At 27.7% G+C, this 20,430-nt stretch overlaps 2 protein-coding genes across 2 annotated transcripts; both read left to right on the top strand.

Annotated features, from left to right (window-relative positions):
• Nucleotides 1-6,790: 6,790 nt before the first annotated feature.
• Nucleotides 6,791-7,547, top strand: LOC114390667 (glutaredoxin-C11-like). Its single transcript, XM_028351492.1, has one exon. The coding sequence runs from the start codon at nt 6,889-6,891 to the stop codon at nt 7,195-7,197; it is 309 nt and encodes a 102-aa protein (XP_028207293.1). The 5' UTR covers nt 6,791-6,888; the 3' UTR covers nt 7,198-7,547.
• An 8,742-nt stretch (nt 7,548-16,289) lies between these two features.
• LOC114371224 (monothiol glutaredoxin-S9-like) lies at nt 16,290-17,049 on the top strand. The gene has a single exon (XM_028328674.1). The coding sequence runs from the start codon at nt 16,515-16,517 to the stop codon at nt 16,818-16,820; it is 306 nt and encodes a 101-aa protein (XP_028184475.1). The 5' UTR covers nt 16,290-16,514; the 3' UTR covers nt 16,821-17,049.
• The last annotated feature ends 3,381 nt before the right edge of the window (nt 17,050-20,430 follow it).

The raw sequence follows: 20,430 nt of genomic DNA, 5'->3' as shown, positions 1-20,430 counted from the left end.
TGGGAGTTTTGCAACGAAACACTCTTGATGTAATAATTCTTACTATCTATTTAATGATTATTTTAGTTTCATTGTTTCTTTTTTGTCCGTAATTTCATGCTTGTGGTTTGACCACCCATATTCATGCTATGTTTTAGGGTGTAGGAATTAGGAAATGTTTATCTCTTAAGAAATGGAAAATATCATCTAAATAACTCATCTTTAGGGACAAAATAGTATTATTTAGCCTGTTGAATGCATATATGTTAACACTGCAATTTAATTAGTTTATCTCTTAAGAGATTAGGAGAGAAATTACATAAATTAAGCTCTTTCATGTGAGGGATCATAGCTAAAGTATATGAGTAGATGTAGGTGATAATTGAAATAATATCAAATAGAAAAAAATCATTAGCATTACATCGAGAGTAATTTTGGTAGGTTAAATCCCAACAAATTCATATTTTGAATCAACTGTGGTCCCATCGCTCTGAGCCTTTGTTTTTCTTCCCTTGCATGTGTTAGATAACTAGTTTAATTTTATGTCAATTTACTTTGAATTTTTCCTCACTCAAATCTTTAAATCAATTCATTAATTCCTTGGAAATTGGATATGCATAATTCTGAGTATAAACAAAATCTCTATGGACTCAAACTTCTGTTTTACTTTACTATTTGTAATAATTTGATGCACTTACTAATGAGTTAACAAAACAAAAGTATAGTTTCCATATTTTTTATGATTCAATGAAAGCAAGTTTTTGTTGTGTATTTTTTTATTAAATCAATTTTTTGTTATAAAATATGTCACACGGGGATGATGCGAGTCCATCAATTCCATGTTATTGAACGAGTGCGGAGGAGCTAGAGGTTGCTTGAGGATATGACGAGCCACTTTTTACTGATCACGTTATTTTTGCTTATGCGTTAGAGGAGGCACCAGAGTCACAGGATGATGCAACATAGATGGAGCACGAGCGATGGATCATATTGCCCCACAATTGTAGGAAGGACTGAACAAGCGAAAATTGAAGCATGTCGATCAGTAATGCTTCGAAGATTTTGGACATGCCGACACATCTAGACATTTTGAGGCATGTTGAGGAGTTAGGATTGGCTCCTCTCACACGTGCACTGTATGGCATGGTAAATAAAGTCATTCTTTGCGTTTGTTGAGTAGTGACATAGGGACACCATGACACTGGATGAGGACATGACCGTGACACTGGATGATGTTTCATGTCTCTTACATTTTCATTGTTGGGAAGCCATACACGTACATGTCCTTTCTCGTGATGACGTTATGGTCAGCGCAAGAAGGCATGTGTGGTTACAGATAAAGGCACATGTGCAATTCACTTTGATGCGAGAGTTGTACAAGCCAAGTGACATTTGGCAGATGGTGAGGCAACATTTGCAGCTCAAGCTTACCTTCTCCATCTTTTTGTTGCATGATATTTGCGGAGAACTCTAACTATTGTGTTAGTCTGCTACCTGCCACTTGCAGGATCGAGGGAGTTGCACTCAATATGAATAGGGTGTTGTTCCCTTGTGCTTTCATTATGACCTTCTGAGTAATGCCAGCACGCATAGTTGAATCTAGATTGGTGGATATATGACCCTTCTATACGTACAACTTTTCTAAATGATTTTGTTTCAAAATTCAAGGTTTTTAATTTTAGGATTATATTTGTCTTAACGTTGGTGTTTTAGGCATAAATATATAAGCACTTTTCACTTGTCAGCCGCAAGCATGTGGCAACAGACATTGTTGTGAGTATACTATTATAATATTTATCTTTCTTTAAATGCCGATGACATATATGTTAGTATATATTATAAAATCATATTAGCCCACAAAATTATTTGTTATATCCATACTGATATTAGTTTGAACCTTTTTGTCGGTATCTGTTTTAATTAAGTATCAATACTGATATTAGTCTTTTACAAAGCCGCTTATTAAAAAGCATTATAAGGTAAAGATATACAATAGCTTACATTTTAACTTCGAAGGTATACACATTTGAATTGATCGCAATCATACAATGTGCAAATCCATGTCGTTGGATTCTGTTAGCGGAATCTTATTACTTAGTCTTCACGTGAAGATTTTAGGCTAGTGTGACAGTGGTGATTGGTGAATCTGCATATGTCATCAATCAGCTATTGCTCCAGCCTCCAGTCATCTATCTCTTCACGGTTTTGATTAGGCATTTATTTTCATTATTATTGGTGTTACGTTATACTAGTCGTATTGCATAATAAATCAGTTTATATATATAAAAATAAAAAATATGACTTTTTTATATGAGAACAATTAATAACAATGATTAGATTAAGATTAAAAATAATAGACGATTCAACTTAAAATATTTAAAAATTTAAATTAAAATCTAATATAACCATTAAATTTCTAAGAAATTCATCAAACAAATCAAGTCTTAAAACATCTCAATTATCATGGGTGATAGTGGCGATAACAACGAGAACAACGGTCATGAAGATAGAAGTGGTGACGATTGGTGAGAGTGGTTATAACGGGGATGATTATGATGGTGGCTATAACAATCATGGTGGCTATAACTTTGACAACTATATCACTATTCTGTAACTTTCAACTAGATAATATTTTCTTAAAATTCATTGTTGGATTGAAAGTTCCTTTTACATAGATCTTATATGTAAAATTTCGTATTAATCCAAAATCATCTGTTACCTCATCCATATGTATTAAAATAGACGTAATATAAGCATTTTAAAATATACTAAAATATGAATCATTTCATTGCTTTCTTTGTTCAATTTTGATAAAATTTGACACAGACAAGTTTGGTGATATGTAAATATAATCCAATGGCTGAATCAATAAAAATCACATTGTATATCAAGTTATAAAAATAGTGTAATAGTTGTCACAGTTGCAAGATTAAAAATAATAGACAATTAAGATTAAAATACTTAAGATTCAAATTAAAATCTAATATAACCATTAAATCTTTAAAAAATTTATCAAACAAATCACGTCTTAAAATATCTAAACTATCATAGACATATCATTATCACTATGATCGTCACCACCTTTGTCGCCATGACTGTCATCGTCATTGCCACTGTCATTACTGCATGGTAGTGATCACGGTGGTGGTGGTGGTGATAGTAGTAGCGGTGATAGTGACAATAATAACAATTATGTTGGTTGTGACAACGGTTGATGATCATGGTGGTAATTGCGGTGATGATCAAGACATTTGTAATGGAAACCGTCATAACAATGGTGGTGATCATAATGGTGGTAAGTTTGAGATATTTTAAGACTTCATAAATTATATATTTAAGATATTCAATTTTTTGTTTGATAAATATTATGAAGATTTTATGGTTAAATGAAGTTTTATTTGAATCTCTCTATCTATCTATCAATATATGTATAAAGCTTTGTGCACTTTACAAAAATAAAACAACATTCCCTTTATATTTTGGAAAGCTCAATCCATAGTCTAAATTAGGTTTTTTTGTCCTGAGTTAAAGATTATGAGTTTTCACCAAAATTACTATGTTAGAAACTAACCATGCACACGGTACATGCCTGTCATTAAAACTATGACCCATTGTAAAAATCTTACAAAAATTACTACAATAAGTCTACTCTTATCTTATATGTGATGTTTTTAAAGGAATAAAAGTGAAAATAAAAAATAGAATCAATTTAAAATATTCATTCTTAAGCTTTGTTTGGTATGATAAAAAAATAATTAATAAATAATGGCTCCATTCTTTTATGTTTAGTAATGTTACAAGTGTGAAACAAGCAAAAATTTAATTTATGAATTTTAAAATGACAAAGCCTTAATTTTAGTCTTATTTACGGTAATGAAAAATTTAAGGTGAGCTATATGTCTTCTAGCATAATTTTTTTCCACTCAAAAACAATTTGACTCGAAATAATCCTGGGACTGAAAAACTAAACATAATGGGTTAAGCTATCTCTATTACCTTTATTTTAGTGAAATTAAATACAGATTCCGTCACTTGATAGAATGTTTATTCTTACGTTGTAAGAATGATCTCTTATTCTCATCTTGACCTAACCAAACATGGAGATGGATCCATTTCATCTTTACCATATTCTTAAATTATACCTTCCACCAAATTCTTACTGTACATTCATACATGTTGATATTTATTTTATTCCTTCTTTTTTATAATGAGTGTCTTAAATATATCAATTAATTCAAAATTTAAAAATTAAAATTAAAATTAAAATAACGAAGAATAAAATTTTAGTTTCTAATTAAGAACACTTTTTAAAATTCATTAAATATTTTTTAGATATTTTATCTTTTATTCTTCAACAAAACTCATTATGACATTTGTTAAAAGTGTCATAATTATATTCCTAAGGAATCTTAATATAACACAAACATACTTTTTTAATTTCAATACACACTTTATTGTCATGAAATTTGTCATGGCTCAGAAAAATCACGTTTTAATCCGTATTTAATGAATCTTATTTATATCTCACTATTTCAAAACATATTTAAAGTCGTTACACAGATATTAAAAATATAATTAATTTATTAAATTTTATATAAAAAAATATCAATGAACTTTCTAATTACCCTTCATCCCTCTAATTAAATACTCATTTACACCTATTATCATTGAATGCAACAAATTCCCACAATAATGCATATGCACTTAACGTGCTGAACCCTTTCAAAACTTCACCTCCGTGCAGTTAATTGTTGCACTTAAGTATAAGTGGTTTTTGGAACTAACCAATGATAGCAATGATAGTAAATGCAAAAGTAAATACTAGTGACTTTCAGGAAAGAGTTTACGGAAATTAAAAAGAATGTTATATTAATGTATGGAATATTGATTAAGGGTAGCGTATGTTGAAAAAAAAAACTTTAATGTAATATTGATTTTGTAAAGTGATATTAATTTTGAATTTTTTTTCTTTAAAATGTAATATTCTAGAATGGAGAGAGAAATATTTATAATTTTGTAAGCAAACTTTTTTTCAATTTAAATTCATCTTATATTTCTCTTTCATTTTTATTATATCATTTATAATACTTTTTATCTATAATAACGTTTTTAAATATTTCATGTGTTGAAAAAAATGAGTTAGAAATTGTGTCGGTAATATTTTTTTTAAAGACAAAACTTATACTAATACTATAAATATTTTCTATGTGAATTTTGAATCAAAATTAAAATTTCCACATTATAATAAAGATTATTAATGCACGTTCGTGAGATAAAACTACTCTATGACTAGAAAAACTAACAGCCAGAGTATTTTCTTTTTCTTTAATATTCTTTATTTTCTTCCTTCTAAAATGACAGATATTTAACAACAAAATAATTTTTTTATTGACCGGTATTTTTAGTGTTCAATGAAAAATTAAAATTTTCTCTAAATAAATTACATCAATTCAATAATTTTTCAATATTTGCTTCTGTCAAATTTCCAACCACCATTAATCTAATAGTTATAAATAATAGAGAGAGTATGAAACAAGGGTTGTCGCAAAGTACATTATTTCTCTCACTTTGGAGGAGCCAAACCGATCTCGGGTAACTACAATTATGGGTAGTTTAAGAACATCATTCTTATATGAAATCAAGAAAAATAAATAAATTTAACTAACATCTTTAATCAATGATTAGATATTTTTATTTGTATTTGAATCCAAAAAGAAGGAGTATTTTTTACGAACAAGGGTTTGCCGCAAAGTAAACGTGATTGCTTGCAACAGCCAGCCAAGGAATTTATACCCTGGGTAGTTGAGATCATTGATGAAATCAAACAGTAGTATTGTAATTAATTTTCATGACATGTCACCACTGTGTCAATGGTGTTCAAGAGGGGAGTTAGCGATCCCTTCCATACCCAATGGGCCATATGCACATAGGATTGTCGGACCCTTGCCACTGTTTTCCTATTCCATGAATCTGATGCGGGGACCAAACTGGAAACGATCGAATTGGATAAACACTTATCTCCACATCAGCTAGCTTCCCTCGCAACCCACCATATAATATGATTCACAACCAAAATGAATACTACAGTTAATTAACATGTTACATATCATAAGTGGGTAGGGGATGATAAAATAAAACCATTTATCTCACCTCAATGTATAGACAAAGGAATCGGTAAAATATCTAAATTACTAGCGCAATCATGTTCCATGTTTTTCTCTTTTTTATTTGTTATTATATATATATATATATATCTTTCCCTTTAGAAAAATATGGGCAGGGTAAGATTGGCCATGCCGATGATGTATACATGTATATGACACTTGTAACTCTTTCGTGGCCTTTGACTTGTAGGCATTATTATTATTATAATACTACTAATTGTATTGGATATAGGATTCCATTCTTTCGGCTGATTGTGTTGACAACGCAACATTGTTTTGTGCCATCTGCCTCAGAGAAGTTTGCATAAATTAACCCATTAGAATAATCCAGTTGATGCTGCGAACCAGGGCCGAAAGAGTTAATAAATTACATATATACACATTGTTCTTATTCCAGCTGCACTGATTGCTAGTACGGGAACCCTAAGTGATTTGAATTATCACTTGCATGAACAGTTGTGATTCTAAATGCAACTTGTGTTCCATTGTCAGAGTCACCATCGATCAAATGATCAGCGAGCATTTCTCTCTTATCCAAACAAATATCCGAAGGAACTTTCTTCCTTTTCCTTTCCGATAATAATGATTACTTTATTTCTAATGCACTACTCCACTATCGATCCTTGAGCCAACCCCTATAAATAAGACTAGATCAAATCTCAAAGTCCTCCAGGGAAGAAAAACAATTAACAAGGCCTTTTAGAGATAAATTTTTCTTATATTTCTTTCATTATTAGTAGCTAAAATGGATAGAGTAAGAGAGTTGGCATCAAAGAAGGCAGCAGTTATATTCACCAAGAGTTCATGTTACATGTGCCACAGCATCACGCAACTGTTCTATGAGCTTGGAGCAAGCCCTGCAGTGCATGAGCTAGACAAAGATGGCTATGGGAGGGAAATGGAGTGGGCTTTGAGGAGCATGGGGTGCAACCCTTCAGTGCCAGCAGTGTTCATTGGTGGAAAATTTGTGGGGTCTTCAAAGGATGTCATATCCCTCCATGTTGATGGCTCTCTCAAACAAATGCTCATGGCTGCAAAGGCCATATGGTTCTAGCTAGTACTCATCCACACTCCAATAATATAATATAAGAAGCTGCTAGCTCCTTAAGATATATATGAAGGAGCATCTTTTATATATATATATATATACAATGTTTTAAGTCAAGGGACACCCCTTCTTTTTCTTGAGTGTCCTCTTTAGCTTATGTATCAAAGAGGAATTCTGTATAAAAAAAAAATGCAGTCTTGCTTTTTTGGTATGTATTTTATATATAAAAGGGTGGCTAGCTTACTATATATATAGCTAATGCCTACAATGTTATGAAACTTGATCATCATGTGGGAGAAAATTAACTGCTCCTACTTTGGTTAATGCAACTTTGAACTTTCTGGCCTTTATCTTTATTTTAATTTCCAAGACACGTGGAAGAAAAAAAATGTTTCAGTTACACTCAATTATGCCATCGGTCAATCCTTGTACAATCTTCTAACACTTCCCACAGGATAAGTTGTGATCGAAATCTCAACCACTTAAGCGACAAGGTTTTACTTAACATACGTAGAACACGTATCGGGAAATATTTAAAGTTTTTTTTTTTAACAAAAGGAAGTATTTAAAGTCAGATATTGTCAAAACAACACTTTCAATTTAGGAGGTTGTTCGGCTTTTATCGATAAGCTAGCCCTGATGCCTTTTTCGGCCACTATAATTAATTTTAATAGCATATTTAATTTGGAGCATTTTATAATTTTGGACAGATAGTTTAATTTGCCTTTTGGCCACTGAATATAATTGCAACCTAAACCAGCTCCTGTTAGCTTCATTTTCAGTTTAAAGTTTTATTTTCTTTTTTAAAATTAAAGCTAACTTCCCGCTTTATAACTTTTGGCTTAAAAGTTATTACTCTCATTCTTTAAGTTTTATATATTAAATCTTAAATCAAAATTGCTTATTACTTCTTAATTCGATCAATTTTATTTGGTGGAAGGGGAGAAGCGGATTGGGGAGCAAGAGAAGGAGAGGCAGGGGGACAAGAGAAGGGGAGGCAATAGAGAAAATATTGGTGGACTTGTAGTAATGGAAATGGTACTGGCGACATTGGTAAGAAATCATCTTGGTGGTAATAGTGACTATATTTATAATAGCATTTTTAAATACGTGATAATGATAGATATTATGGTGATATTAAAAATGGCAGTGAAAACAATCATTATACTAATAATAATAATAATAACTACAATATATTTATATGATTGTTATAGTGGTGATCAATGAAAATGATCCTCATGATAATAATCACAAATAGTAATTGTTGTAGTGGTAGTACCAATGGGATGAGAATGATTGTTATGAAAGAAATGGTAACATTAATAATGATTATTGACTAATTGCAATTCGAAGGGATTGTAATTAGGGAGGGGCGCCAATATTAATAAAACTTAAATCCTATTCAATAAATATAATAATACTGAATTTTATATAAAATATTTATGATTATGTGTTTTAAAATGATCTAAGAATATATATATATATATATATATATATATATATATATATATATATATATATATATATATATATATATATATATATATATATATATATATCTTAAAAATCGTACACCATTTTATTATTCTGACATAAAAATATATCATAACTTTATAATACTGAAAACTAAAATAAAATACCATTTTATAACAATGCTTTCAAATGAGATGAAAGAATTGAAATATTTTTTGCAATTAAAAACTAAAATTATTTTTAAATTTTAAATTTTGATAAAATTATTTTAAAATTCAATTAAAAATCAATTCTACTATAAATGTGTTGTAGACTTGTATTTTAAAATAATAAAAACCCAAAAAATTACATTTACCATAAAGTGGCCTTTAATATTTTGGATTCTAGATTTCATTCAGTGGACTTTTCTATCTAAGCAATTATTGTTCCTTGTTTTCCAATTTTATTTTATCTTTTTTCTTACACCAATGATATCTCCTAATCAATAATTAGAGATTATTTTTTTTCCAAATATAGAGATCCTTGAAAAAGATTTTCTTTCTCTCCCAAGGAATCATTTCATACACATGATCAGAAATCAAACCCAATATAATAGTTTTAAAAAACATAACTATCTATCAATTGTGCAAAAGCATATTAATTTAACACAAATGTATATATCTATAGAAACGTACTCTTGCAGGTTGCATGGCTTTTTTTTTATATATTGTTAGTAACTGGTTTAAACTCAACTTCTTATAACTTAAGTTTAGATATGTTTTTATTCTCTAAAAATATAGATAAGTTTCATTTTTTTAATGTTTTATTAGTTTAACTCGTCATAAGTTTTAAAACTTTTGAATATAACCTTTATTATCATTTATTAATATTATCACTTGAATGACTATTTTAATATCACATGTGAAAATTAATAAGTTATTGATTCGAGTAAAATTAAGTTTGATTTTTTTAAATAAGGTCTTAAGCTCGAATGTTGTAAACAAAAAAGTGTTGTAGGTTGAAAAGAAAGACTCCACTAATCATTACTAATCCAATTTTTTAATAAAGATTAGTTTTTAATAAAATAGATTGATACTCTATATCAATATTATGATAATTAAAAAAAAGTGATATTCAATATGATATGTTTAAATGCATGTCATCTTATAATAAATAAAGAGAAAAATTATTTTTGAAAGTTTTAAAAGTTATGAGAACCAAAACTAATAAAAAGAAGTTCAAAGGACTAGCATAAAATTTAATTATATTTATTGAGACTACAAATATATTTTAGCGTATAAATTACTCCTAGTGACTAAAAACATATTGAGACTAAGGTTATATTTTACAAAGCATTTCAGCTAGTTTTTAATTATTTTTATTAATTGAAAAACGTGTCTGCATTGCTTGTTCGGTAAATAAGATTTTTTAGTAATTTCTAGTGTTTTAAATTTTTTAAAATGTTAGTTTCTAACTTTTTATTTTATTTTTATCTTTAAAATATTTATCAAATTTCTTAACTATCTTTTTTAAATAAATTATAATTTTATTATTTTTTGACATTTTACACTTTTCAACTACTTCAATAACTAATTTTATTAAATACTTATAATTTAATAAGCTAACTTTTGTAACTATCAATTAGTTTGTTAACTTTCAATTAGTTTTCAAATATAGCCTACAAAGTATACAAGTCCATCACTTTTGCCAAATATCCTAGTCACTTATATATTTTTATATTTATATTTTGTATCCAACTCGTAATAAAATTATTAAAAAAAATTCCTTTGTACTATTCACTTTTTTTAACTGTACGTTTGATTTAGGAAAGAAAATAAAAAGAAGTGAAAGGAATGTAAAGTGAAAAAAACTGAGTAGAAAAGGATAACGTGCAAAAATAAAATAATATGAAATTAATTAAAAATTAACTATATGAGTTAATAATATAAAAATATATTATTTAATAAATTTAATTACTCAATTAATTCAACTAAAAGAGATATTTTTAAGTATAAGAACAAAAAATAGAAAATTTTGATAACTACCAAAACAAATGGGTAATTAAACTTATTTAATATGTATCTGGCTAATTATTTTTTTTATGAACAATTTAGTTAATTTATAGATTAAACAAGTCAAATTATATATAATTTAACTTCAGCTCATTTATTTAATAAATTCAATTTTAAACTAAAATCTAGTTCATTTAACTCATCATAAATAAAATTTAATGAGTTAATTATTGAATAAATTTTTGAACTAATTTTAAATTGGTTTGGTTGATTAGAACCCTAGTACAATTTTGGTAAAAACTATCTTATCAGGGAGCATATGCAGTCTTCGTTTTCGTCCTTTGTCATGCCACTCCAAGTGAAGGAAAGACGGAATAATGAGATGTTTCCGTCTCTCTTAATTGTTGCTTTCATCCGTTGAATATTGAAAGAGCCTAAAGAGAGGCTCATACAAGGTCTTACAAGATAAAAAGGAAGAGAAAGAAGAAGACGGGAATATGGAGTGAAATGCATCGGGGAAGAACTCTGGCGCTCACGATTCATTTATACAACTTAATCAACTAAGACGTCTTGTGGTAAACTCGCATGCATGACCTTTTTCTTATATAAGTATATTAGTTGACACTGTTTTTTTAACATCATTTTCATTATTTCTCTAAAAAAAAAACATCAATTTATAAAAACTCACCTACTTGCTGTAAAGGAATAATATCCCTCTTCGTGAAAGCCATCATACAGAAAAATATCACTATTATTCCTAGTGATTATAAGGGATAACTAGGTGTTTATTCTTAACCATTCAATATGGGCACCTGGTGCAAGCTAGGAATTATCTCATATCGTAGGCGCATAACATAAGGTGTAGCAATATTTGAACCTCCAAGTCAGGGCGTGCATGGCTTCTAGCTAGGCCTATTAAAAAGTAATGCACTAATGCTACTTTCCATGCCTCAATTAATTATTTAGCTATATCCACTTAACACATGATAATTTTCTTTCATAGGCACTTTTTTCTCAAATAACTTATGTGCATGAGCACTACGTGGAGTCAAGCCTGGTTAAAGATGATGAATATTAATCATTGTATATGCTGATCAAAACTAATATTCCCTCGGGAATCATGTATAAATAAAAATAATTACTTTTATACAGATTAAAAAAGTTATTTAAAATTACTTAATTTTATTAATCTCAAATAAAAAATAAGGTTATTTTAAAATATTATTTATTGGAATTTGATACCATAAATAAAATAGACTCTTTAAACATAGAATTGTAAATAAATAAAAGATATTTTAGAAGTAATATCATTAATTAGAGATGAATTAATTAGATTCATTTTTTTTATCCAAAGAAATTAAAGACAATATCAATTAAGTAATTTATAATACGCCTTATTAATTAATCAAGTTAGACTTTAACAGATTTATTTATATTTGAGTTAAAAAAATATTTTTTTATATTTATATATGAGTCCAGATATAATATAATAATATAATTGTACATATGTACGCATACATTAATTATAATTATATTGATACAGCTAACGGCTAACCTAATGAATCAAAATTTAAAACTGTTAGTAGATAATGTTTTCTACGGGTACATATATACCCTATGGACTGGTGATGCTGTATGCAGTGGAATTGGTAGACACATGGAATTTATTTTTGTTGGCCCGCTAAAAGAAGGGGATTCATTCATTCCCTCTTCGTCTCAAACCGTACACGTGTAGGTCCATCCATGTGCACATGTGAGAACATTATTACGCAAGTGCTGATGCATCTTTGTATGTGTCCCGCAATGGATGGGCGCAAAACAGAGTCCACGAAAGCCTTCTCAGTCTCAATCATGCTGCTTCTGCATAATAAGGATTCAAAGCGGTTGATAATTAATGAGACTCTTCAATCTGGTATAAATTGACCAGCATCCCAGTATTCTTACACTTTGAGTTTTCAGAGATTCTTTTTTTCCACAAAGTATGCACAATTCTTTTGTATGGAAGTAGGTATTTATTAAACGGTCAAAGGCCAACGGAGAATAAACTCGATCAAGTACCATGCCTGTATATATGAAAATGTTATATTCAATCAATGAACATATTTGACAAGATAAAACTAGAAATGAATGCATTAATAAAAATTTATAGAAAAACAAACTGTTAGCAATGCATTTTATAACTCAAACAACCACTTTGATCCTGAAAATATAATTATTATCATTTAAGTCCTAAAAGTATTAAAATTCAAAAAAACTTTAAGAGTATACATTAGGGAGGACAACCTATTTAAAATATAATAATTAATATATTATTACCATGTATACGAAGATAAAGACAAATCATAAAATAACAAAAACTTTATATATAATCAAATAAAGTACATACCTTATAATTATCCTCTACATGATTTTATGTTTAGAAATTATTGAATGATTAACTCAATGAGTCATATTAAGTCAATGTGTCATTTTTTTGAACACATCTCTCTCATTATAAGTCGTTAGACAATCATTAATCTGTTAGGAAATAGTGAATTTATAGTAATTCATTTATAAAAATAAAAGGAAAAAATAACATATTTATTTGTAATTTTATTAAAGTGAGAGGGTATATTTCCACCCCATTATGTTGATATGTCGACAGATGGTTCAATATATAAATTTAGGTAATGCGCAAAAGGTAAAAATTCAATATATTTATTTGTAATTTTATAAAAGTGAGAGAGAGTGTAATTGTTCATCCTCAAATGACTTTGGATCTACCATTAACTTTATTAGTCCTATCGTTAAAAGACCTTCATTAAAGTTTAATGTTTGTACCTATACGAATATCTTATTACAAGACAATTCATGATGCACACATAGATGACACATGATAATCTGATATATATGGAACAACTAATGATATACATATGGCAATTTAGTCGGGGACTAAAATGACACTAATTAGATTATCATTTATCATTCATATATACACTATCAGTTGCCACATACATCATTCACTTGTACATCGTCAATTGTCATATAGGTAGATAGCTTGTCATGTATGAAGACACAAGCATTAACTTTAACAAAAGCTTTTAAGGATCTTATTTTGAATTTTTATACTTCCAGGGAACTGAGTGACAGTAAGTTATGTTTTTTGGAAATCAAAGTGATTGTTTACTCTTTTAATAATATTTTTTTGAATATTCTTGTTATTATTGATTAAAATTTATTGAAAAAATTATTGGAATAAATATTAGAGGTAGCAAAACAACTACTTGATGTTGCGGTGGGCTATAACACCTTGGGCCAAAAAGATTCATATTTAAACTGATGCTTAAGTCTTATTCTATGTTGTTTGCGGGCTTTTTAAGCTAGCCCAAGATTTTTTATCTTTTTTTTATTATTGATTGTTAACTTACATTGATTAAGTGTTAAGAAAATTCTAAAAAATGTAAATATGATTTTAAAATTTGTTAATAAATAATGATTAAATTGCAGTAAAAAATAATAATAATTGTGTGTAAAAAAGTGATAATTTTATGTATAATTTGAGTTTGAACCTCAAGTATAAAGTTACATAAAATTTAAAATATCATTATTTAACGTATATATAACTGATATGTAAAAGTCCGTTTATGTTAGGAGCTTGAATAATTTGGGTGCGATACTATATATTTCATATGAATTAATTGATTTTACTGATAACTTTTTTGGAGTTTAAAATATCATTATAAGAATTTACTGATAATTTGGGTGCGATACTATATATTTCATATGTTTTGGATAGTGTATGCTAGCAAATTATAACTATAACTAATCCTAAAATGCAATAGGATGTAACTTACAAATGTACTTCTAAGAAAAAACAAGTAAGTATATGTTAACCACTTTTTTTTAGAAGGTACAGATTAACAAATTATAACTACAATTAGTTCAAAATACATCTGAATACAAATTGCTAACATGCTTCTTCTAAAAATATATATGTGTTTACGTTACTAAATTCATATATATATATATATTAATAAAGAAGTGGACAGCTCAAACTCCATTGGCCTAGCCCGGTCTAATGACACATATAGGTTTTATTAAATCAAGCTAAAAAGGTAACTACTTCATTTATCGTTTAAGAAAAAAAATATCTTAAAATAATTATCATTTTAATTTATAATGTAACATTAATTATTATTTTTCATATATATCATTTATAATATTAATGATATGGGAAATAAAAACTAAAAATGAATTAATAAAAATAAGATTAATTTTGTAAAATTGATATTTTCTTTTATCAATTTATTAGTTTTTTTTGTTTATGCAAAACAACCTACTACAACACTTATAACGAAAAAAAAAAGTAAAAAATGGAACGAGTTTTGCTCTCGATCCCCATTCCCGTCCCAGCAAAAGTTGAGGCAAGTAGCAATAATTAATTTATATTTTTAAAATTATAGCAATAAAATATTGTGAAAAATATATAAAAAGACATAACGATGACAACATATGTATGTGTATGGATATAATTTAATATTCTTTCCTATTTTAAAAGTTTGAGTAATACTTATTCATACTTGTATCCTGTCAAAGTATATATTGCTCGCGAAAGTTGGGATGGAGTTAGTTTTCATGCCTAGGAAGAAGTAACAATTTGTATTCTCTATATATCTCTATCGTCATCCCCCTCAAATAAAAATAAATCGAAGTAGTATATAATTGAGACTCATAACTCAAGTTATATTTTTATCAAATCAAGTAAAAGAAATTAACATATATATAATTCAGACTCATAATTTAAAACTCAAGTCATATTTTTATCAAATCAAGCTAAAAATAATTAACACATATAATTCAGATTCATAATTTAAAACTCAAGTTCTATATTTTATCGGGCAGGTTTGAATTCACAAGCCGCCGAATCAATTTTTCTGGCTTTAATAAATACTGACCTTTTCATCCTTTTCCAATAACATTTTAAAGTCGTTGAGATAATTATTAAATTTACCTAGCATTTGGCAGTGACAAGTATTACCGCTGGGGACACACATAGCTTTCCATGCGATATGGTCCTGTTGACCAAAAAAATTTATTCCAACAAAATTCAATGCCGGAATGTGAAATGTCTATTTTTGTTATCAAATCATTCGTCACTGAAAAATCCTTAATGTTGTAGTGAATAAATCAGATGGAGGGTAAAAGAATAGAATTAACAAGACTTAGAAAAACTATAGGCGGCAAAACATGAACAAAGATTTACAAATCTATAGGCATATTCATATATATAACAGAATATTATGGCATATAGTCAGAAAATGCCACTAATGGTTGATGGTGGTACACGGCTGACACAAGGAATTTCACTTAAACTCTGAAAGATATTAATTATATTTGCATCTGCACTGTGCTGAGAAGAAAGTCTTCAAACATTATATGGTTATGGTGTCATAGCTTGTCTACTAATTGAGGCATATGCACGTAAATGATGTCTTCCAACTTGTTCAGTCTAAAGTTAAACGACAATCGCTTTACATATGTAGTTGGGCATCTAAAAAGCAATAAGCATGACCTGATCTTTCGAAAGTGCTTTGTTCAAAAGAAAAGAATTGAAGCCCCCTAAGCTGTCCCTATAAATACTCTAGCATACCACTTCATTTCGAATTACCCTCAACCCTCATCATAGTTTTCTCCTCCTTAGAGCCATTAGATCGAATTCGATCATTTCGGATTTGATCTGATGGTTTTGAACTTCTAATTACTAGTCTAAGGTAATCTAAAGTCATATCTCTCTCTCTCTCTCTCTCATATTTTTACATTTCTTTTTTTCTTGTACTTTTTGTCTCTTGGAAAAGAATTTTCTATACACTATATATCAAGATGGAAAAGGTTATGAGGTTGGCAACTGAAAAGGGGGTGGTGGTTTTCACCAAGAGCTCTTGTTGCCTCTGCTATGCAGTCAACATTCTCTTCCAAGAGCTTGGAGTGATCCCTGTGGTTCATGAAATTGACAAAGACCCTGAGGGAAAGGAAATGGAGAAAGCTATAACAAGGTTGGGGAGTCCTACACCTGTTCCTGCAGTGTTCATCGGAGGGAAGCTGGTGGGGTCCACCAATGAAGTCATGTCCCTCCACCTTAGTGGTTCACTCACTCAACTGCTGAAACCATATCGAGCTTTGTCTTAAAGAGGAGTGCACATGCAAATTAAAAAGCGTTCCTGCTACCTTATTGGAAGAATAAACACATGCAGTATAGTAGTAACTACTAAGTCGATCTAATATAATTGGATATATGGTCTATGCAGTGATGCATGTGTGAAGTAGTTAATTTCTAGCATTTGATTATTAGCTATATATAATTAATGTAATGTGTTATAATTATTCTTAATGAAGTTTTATTTGTATTGATGATGTACGTCCAAGTAAATCATGTTATTGAAAGTTTAATTTATATATAGTCACGTACTGTTATTTCCAAACTCGGCAAATTTTGGTTATATAGGACTAATGATCGCAAATGATAACACATGGTACTAGTGATCTAAAAAGCATATCTGAAAAGTTGCAACCCTTTATGCATCTCAGAAAAAAATCTCCACCACTTCTCTCTCCCTCCTTTCTTTTTCGCTCTTTCTACTATCGCTAACCTGCAGTTACCATTATTATTTGATAAACTTCAAGTCATCCTCGTAACATGAAAATAACTGCAAGCACTAACTTTGAATATATGTGTGTGTATCCAACTTTCCTTGTAAAGAAAATATTATCAAGTAAGATCTGTATGTGCGCATCATAAATAGCAAAACCCTTTAATAGCATGCAAAACTCACTATGATTTTGTCTGTCTCATCAATCTGCAACATGCACATGCATTTTAAAGGTCAAACTTCATGTATTAATTCTGCATGGTTAATGTCATGTGAGCCTTGCCTCACATGCAGGATTATTGAAGATCGATCGAGGAGCTGCTTCTTTGTGTAGTGTGGACCTTTTCTTTTTTCACATTCTTAATTAAGATTGATGAAGATTTGCTTCTAGTTGTTTAACTTTAAGTAATATTATTTAACCTTTTTTTATTGATATATATGACATGATATTGTTAATACAAACACGTGCAGTGGCTTGTATGAGCAACATATTATTTAACCAAATTATACTTTAAAATAAATATTTTTCAAGCCCACAAAATTAAGCTAAGTAGTTTAAATCATCTTATTCTTAGCATTGAATTGAATGTTGTTATAAAATAGAATACTTAAATTTATATGATATCATAGGACTTATAAAATTAAGAAAAACAATTCATCTAAATATTATACAAGAGAGAAAAATATATGTATAATACTAAGTGATACAATGAAATAAGAAAAGAGAAAAAGATAATAAAGATAAATAATGAGTTATAATGAAATATAGAAAATGGTGGGTGTCTAAATATTATTTCCTTACAAATATATATATATATATATATATATATATATATATATATATATATATATATGAGAATGACTTTTAATTCCAGTCTCTTTTATTTTATATCAATAAATTTTTAAGTGAAGTTTAGTATAATTAAGTTTTTTTAAACTTATTCTAATAAATTTTAAAGTCAAATTTATTGTATAAATTATTATTATTATTATTATTATTATTATTATTATTATTATTATTCTGAAAATTTATTGAATAAATGTTCAATTAAGGTGTTCATTTTAAAACGCACCAAAAAAATCTTACACGTTTTCTAAAATATTATTTCGTAAGATTTATTATTTTATTCATTCTTTTTTATTTCATAAAACAAAGAAAGACTTGATATTTTTCTTAATTTTTTAATTTAATTATTGGTATCTTCATTGAGTAAAATAAAAATAAAAAAAGTTGAAAGTAACTTCACTAGTTAAGTGAAATATTTTTTAATTAAAATATTTAATGATTTTTTTTAAAATTCATGTAAAATCCTTAATGACAATCATTTTGAAATATGTTCTATCTATTAATGCAAAAAATTCTAAGGTGGTTTTAGAATAAGATAAAAAATTTTTAATAACGTAGTCGTAGAGAGAATTTTAAAAAGGGGTATTTTATCAAAGTGTTAAAAAATATATGGTGTGAAAATATTAAATATATCTTATAAAATACTTTAAAAATATTGAATATCTTTATATTTTTAGTATGATGTCACCAAAAAAATCATTATTTATTAACTCTTTATTCATGGTTTGATTAGTCTCATCTAAAGTTATCAAACTCCATAGTCTATGTAGACTCATGGGAGTTTTAAAGACTCAATTATAAAATATCCATAAATAGCATATTAATTAAATATTTTAATAACATAATAAAATAAAATAGTAAATAATAAATTTCACAATACTTAAATAATTAAGTCTAGTAATACATCATTACTAGATAATAACTTGTGAAAGTAATAATAATAATAGAACATTCTTATTGAGGATTTGATGTTGTTGAAGAATAAGGGTTTGATATTGTTATAGATGAGAGTTTTTCGATTCAGAAACAACACATTAAATGAACGTATGTTGAAACCTAAACATATAGAAAATAACTCAAAAACAACATGTGGTTTGATCTAATTTTTAAACTTGTTGACTTAGTGGTAAACTCAAGAATCTATTAAGTTTACATAAAATCTAACGAGTTTATCTCTCTACTAAAAAAGAGTTTACACATGAGTTAACTCACAGTGAATTCGTAAACTTGTAAGAGACAACGAATTAACTCAAGAGTTTAATAATTATGATCTCATCCATATAACTTTTTTTTAATTGAAATTCAATTATTATATTAATTTCCTACACTAATAAAATTAGGAGTATTTGATAAAAGCACGTCTAATAACAAATTAAAACACAGCCCCAATAGTAAATAAATTTTATATAATATAAATAATTTTATTTCATTAAAAACTTTTTTATTTTCAACTATAATAAAAAAATATTAAAAACAAAAATAATTATAACTATTTAATGGGAAAATGTTAGACGTTCACTCCACTTTTTGTTGGAGAATAAGTTTAGGGATGAAAAAGAAAGAAGAGAGATGAAAAAAGAAAGAGAATAATAATTGTGATAAGTAGTGTGATGATAAAACGGAAATAGAAAGACAAAAAAAATATGATGAAAAAGCAATAAAAGAGAAAATGAATGGTATATGTTTATAAAACTAACACATACCTTGTTAAAAAAAACTGATATATACCTTCTATTTTTTTTTAATTGTCAAAATTTTAGAATACTTGTTATTTTTGTTTATCTGTCATTTTCAAAGTCAAAACAACATTAATTACTAATTTATCAATTATATTTTTATTTTTACCTAGTCTTTAATTAACTTGTGCATGTACATTATCTATAGAGTAAAAATGAAAAATGATAAAATAGAAAACTCTATAACTGTTTTATTAGGATAAAAAAATTATTATATTTTTTTCATAAAAATCTTAAAAAATAGATAATTAAAAACAAACAAAAGGAATAATCTTTAACACATATTTTTATAACACACTTTTTTATTATTAGTTAAAATTTATTTAAAACTATCAAATTATAAGTGAATCTCTTAAATAAGTAACTGCTACAAAAAATTGTGAATGCTAAAAATTTTAGTCAATAATAGTAATTATGTTTGAAATAGTGTCTTAGAAATCAAATATGTTGTTAACCTTTTTCATCTGATATACTCATTATTAGTTAAAAATTATAAAATATGATTGAGTTTAATTAAATAAAAAATAAGATCCATAATATTTTATAAATTTAAATAATTTGTATTT

The sequence above is a fragment of the Glycine soja genome, chromosome 2 (assembly GCF_004193775.1).
Source record: "Glycine soja cultivar W05 chromosome 2, ASM419377v2, whole genome shotgun sequence".
In the NCBI taxonomy this organism is placed as follows: Eukaryota; Viridiplantae; Streptophyta; class Magnoliopsida; order Fabales; family Fabaceae; genus Glycine; species Glycine soja.
The sequence above is the reverse complement of the archived record's forward strand: the minus strand, read 5'-3'. Positions and strand labels throughout refer to the sequence as shown.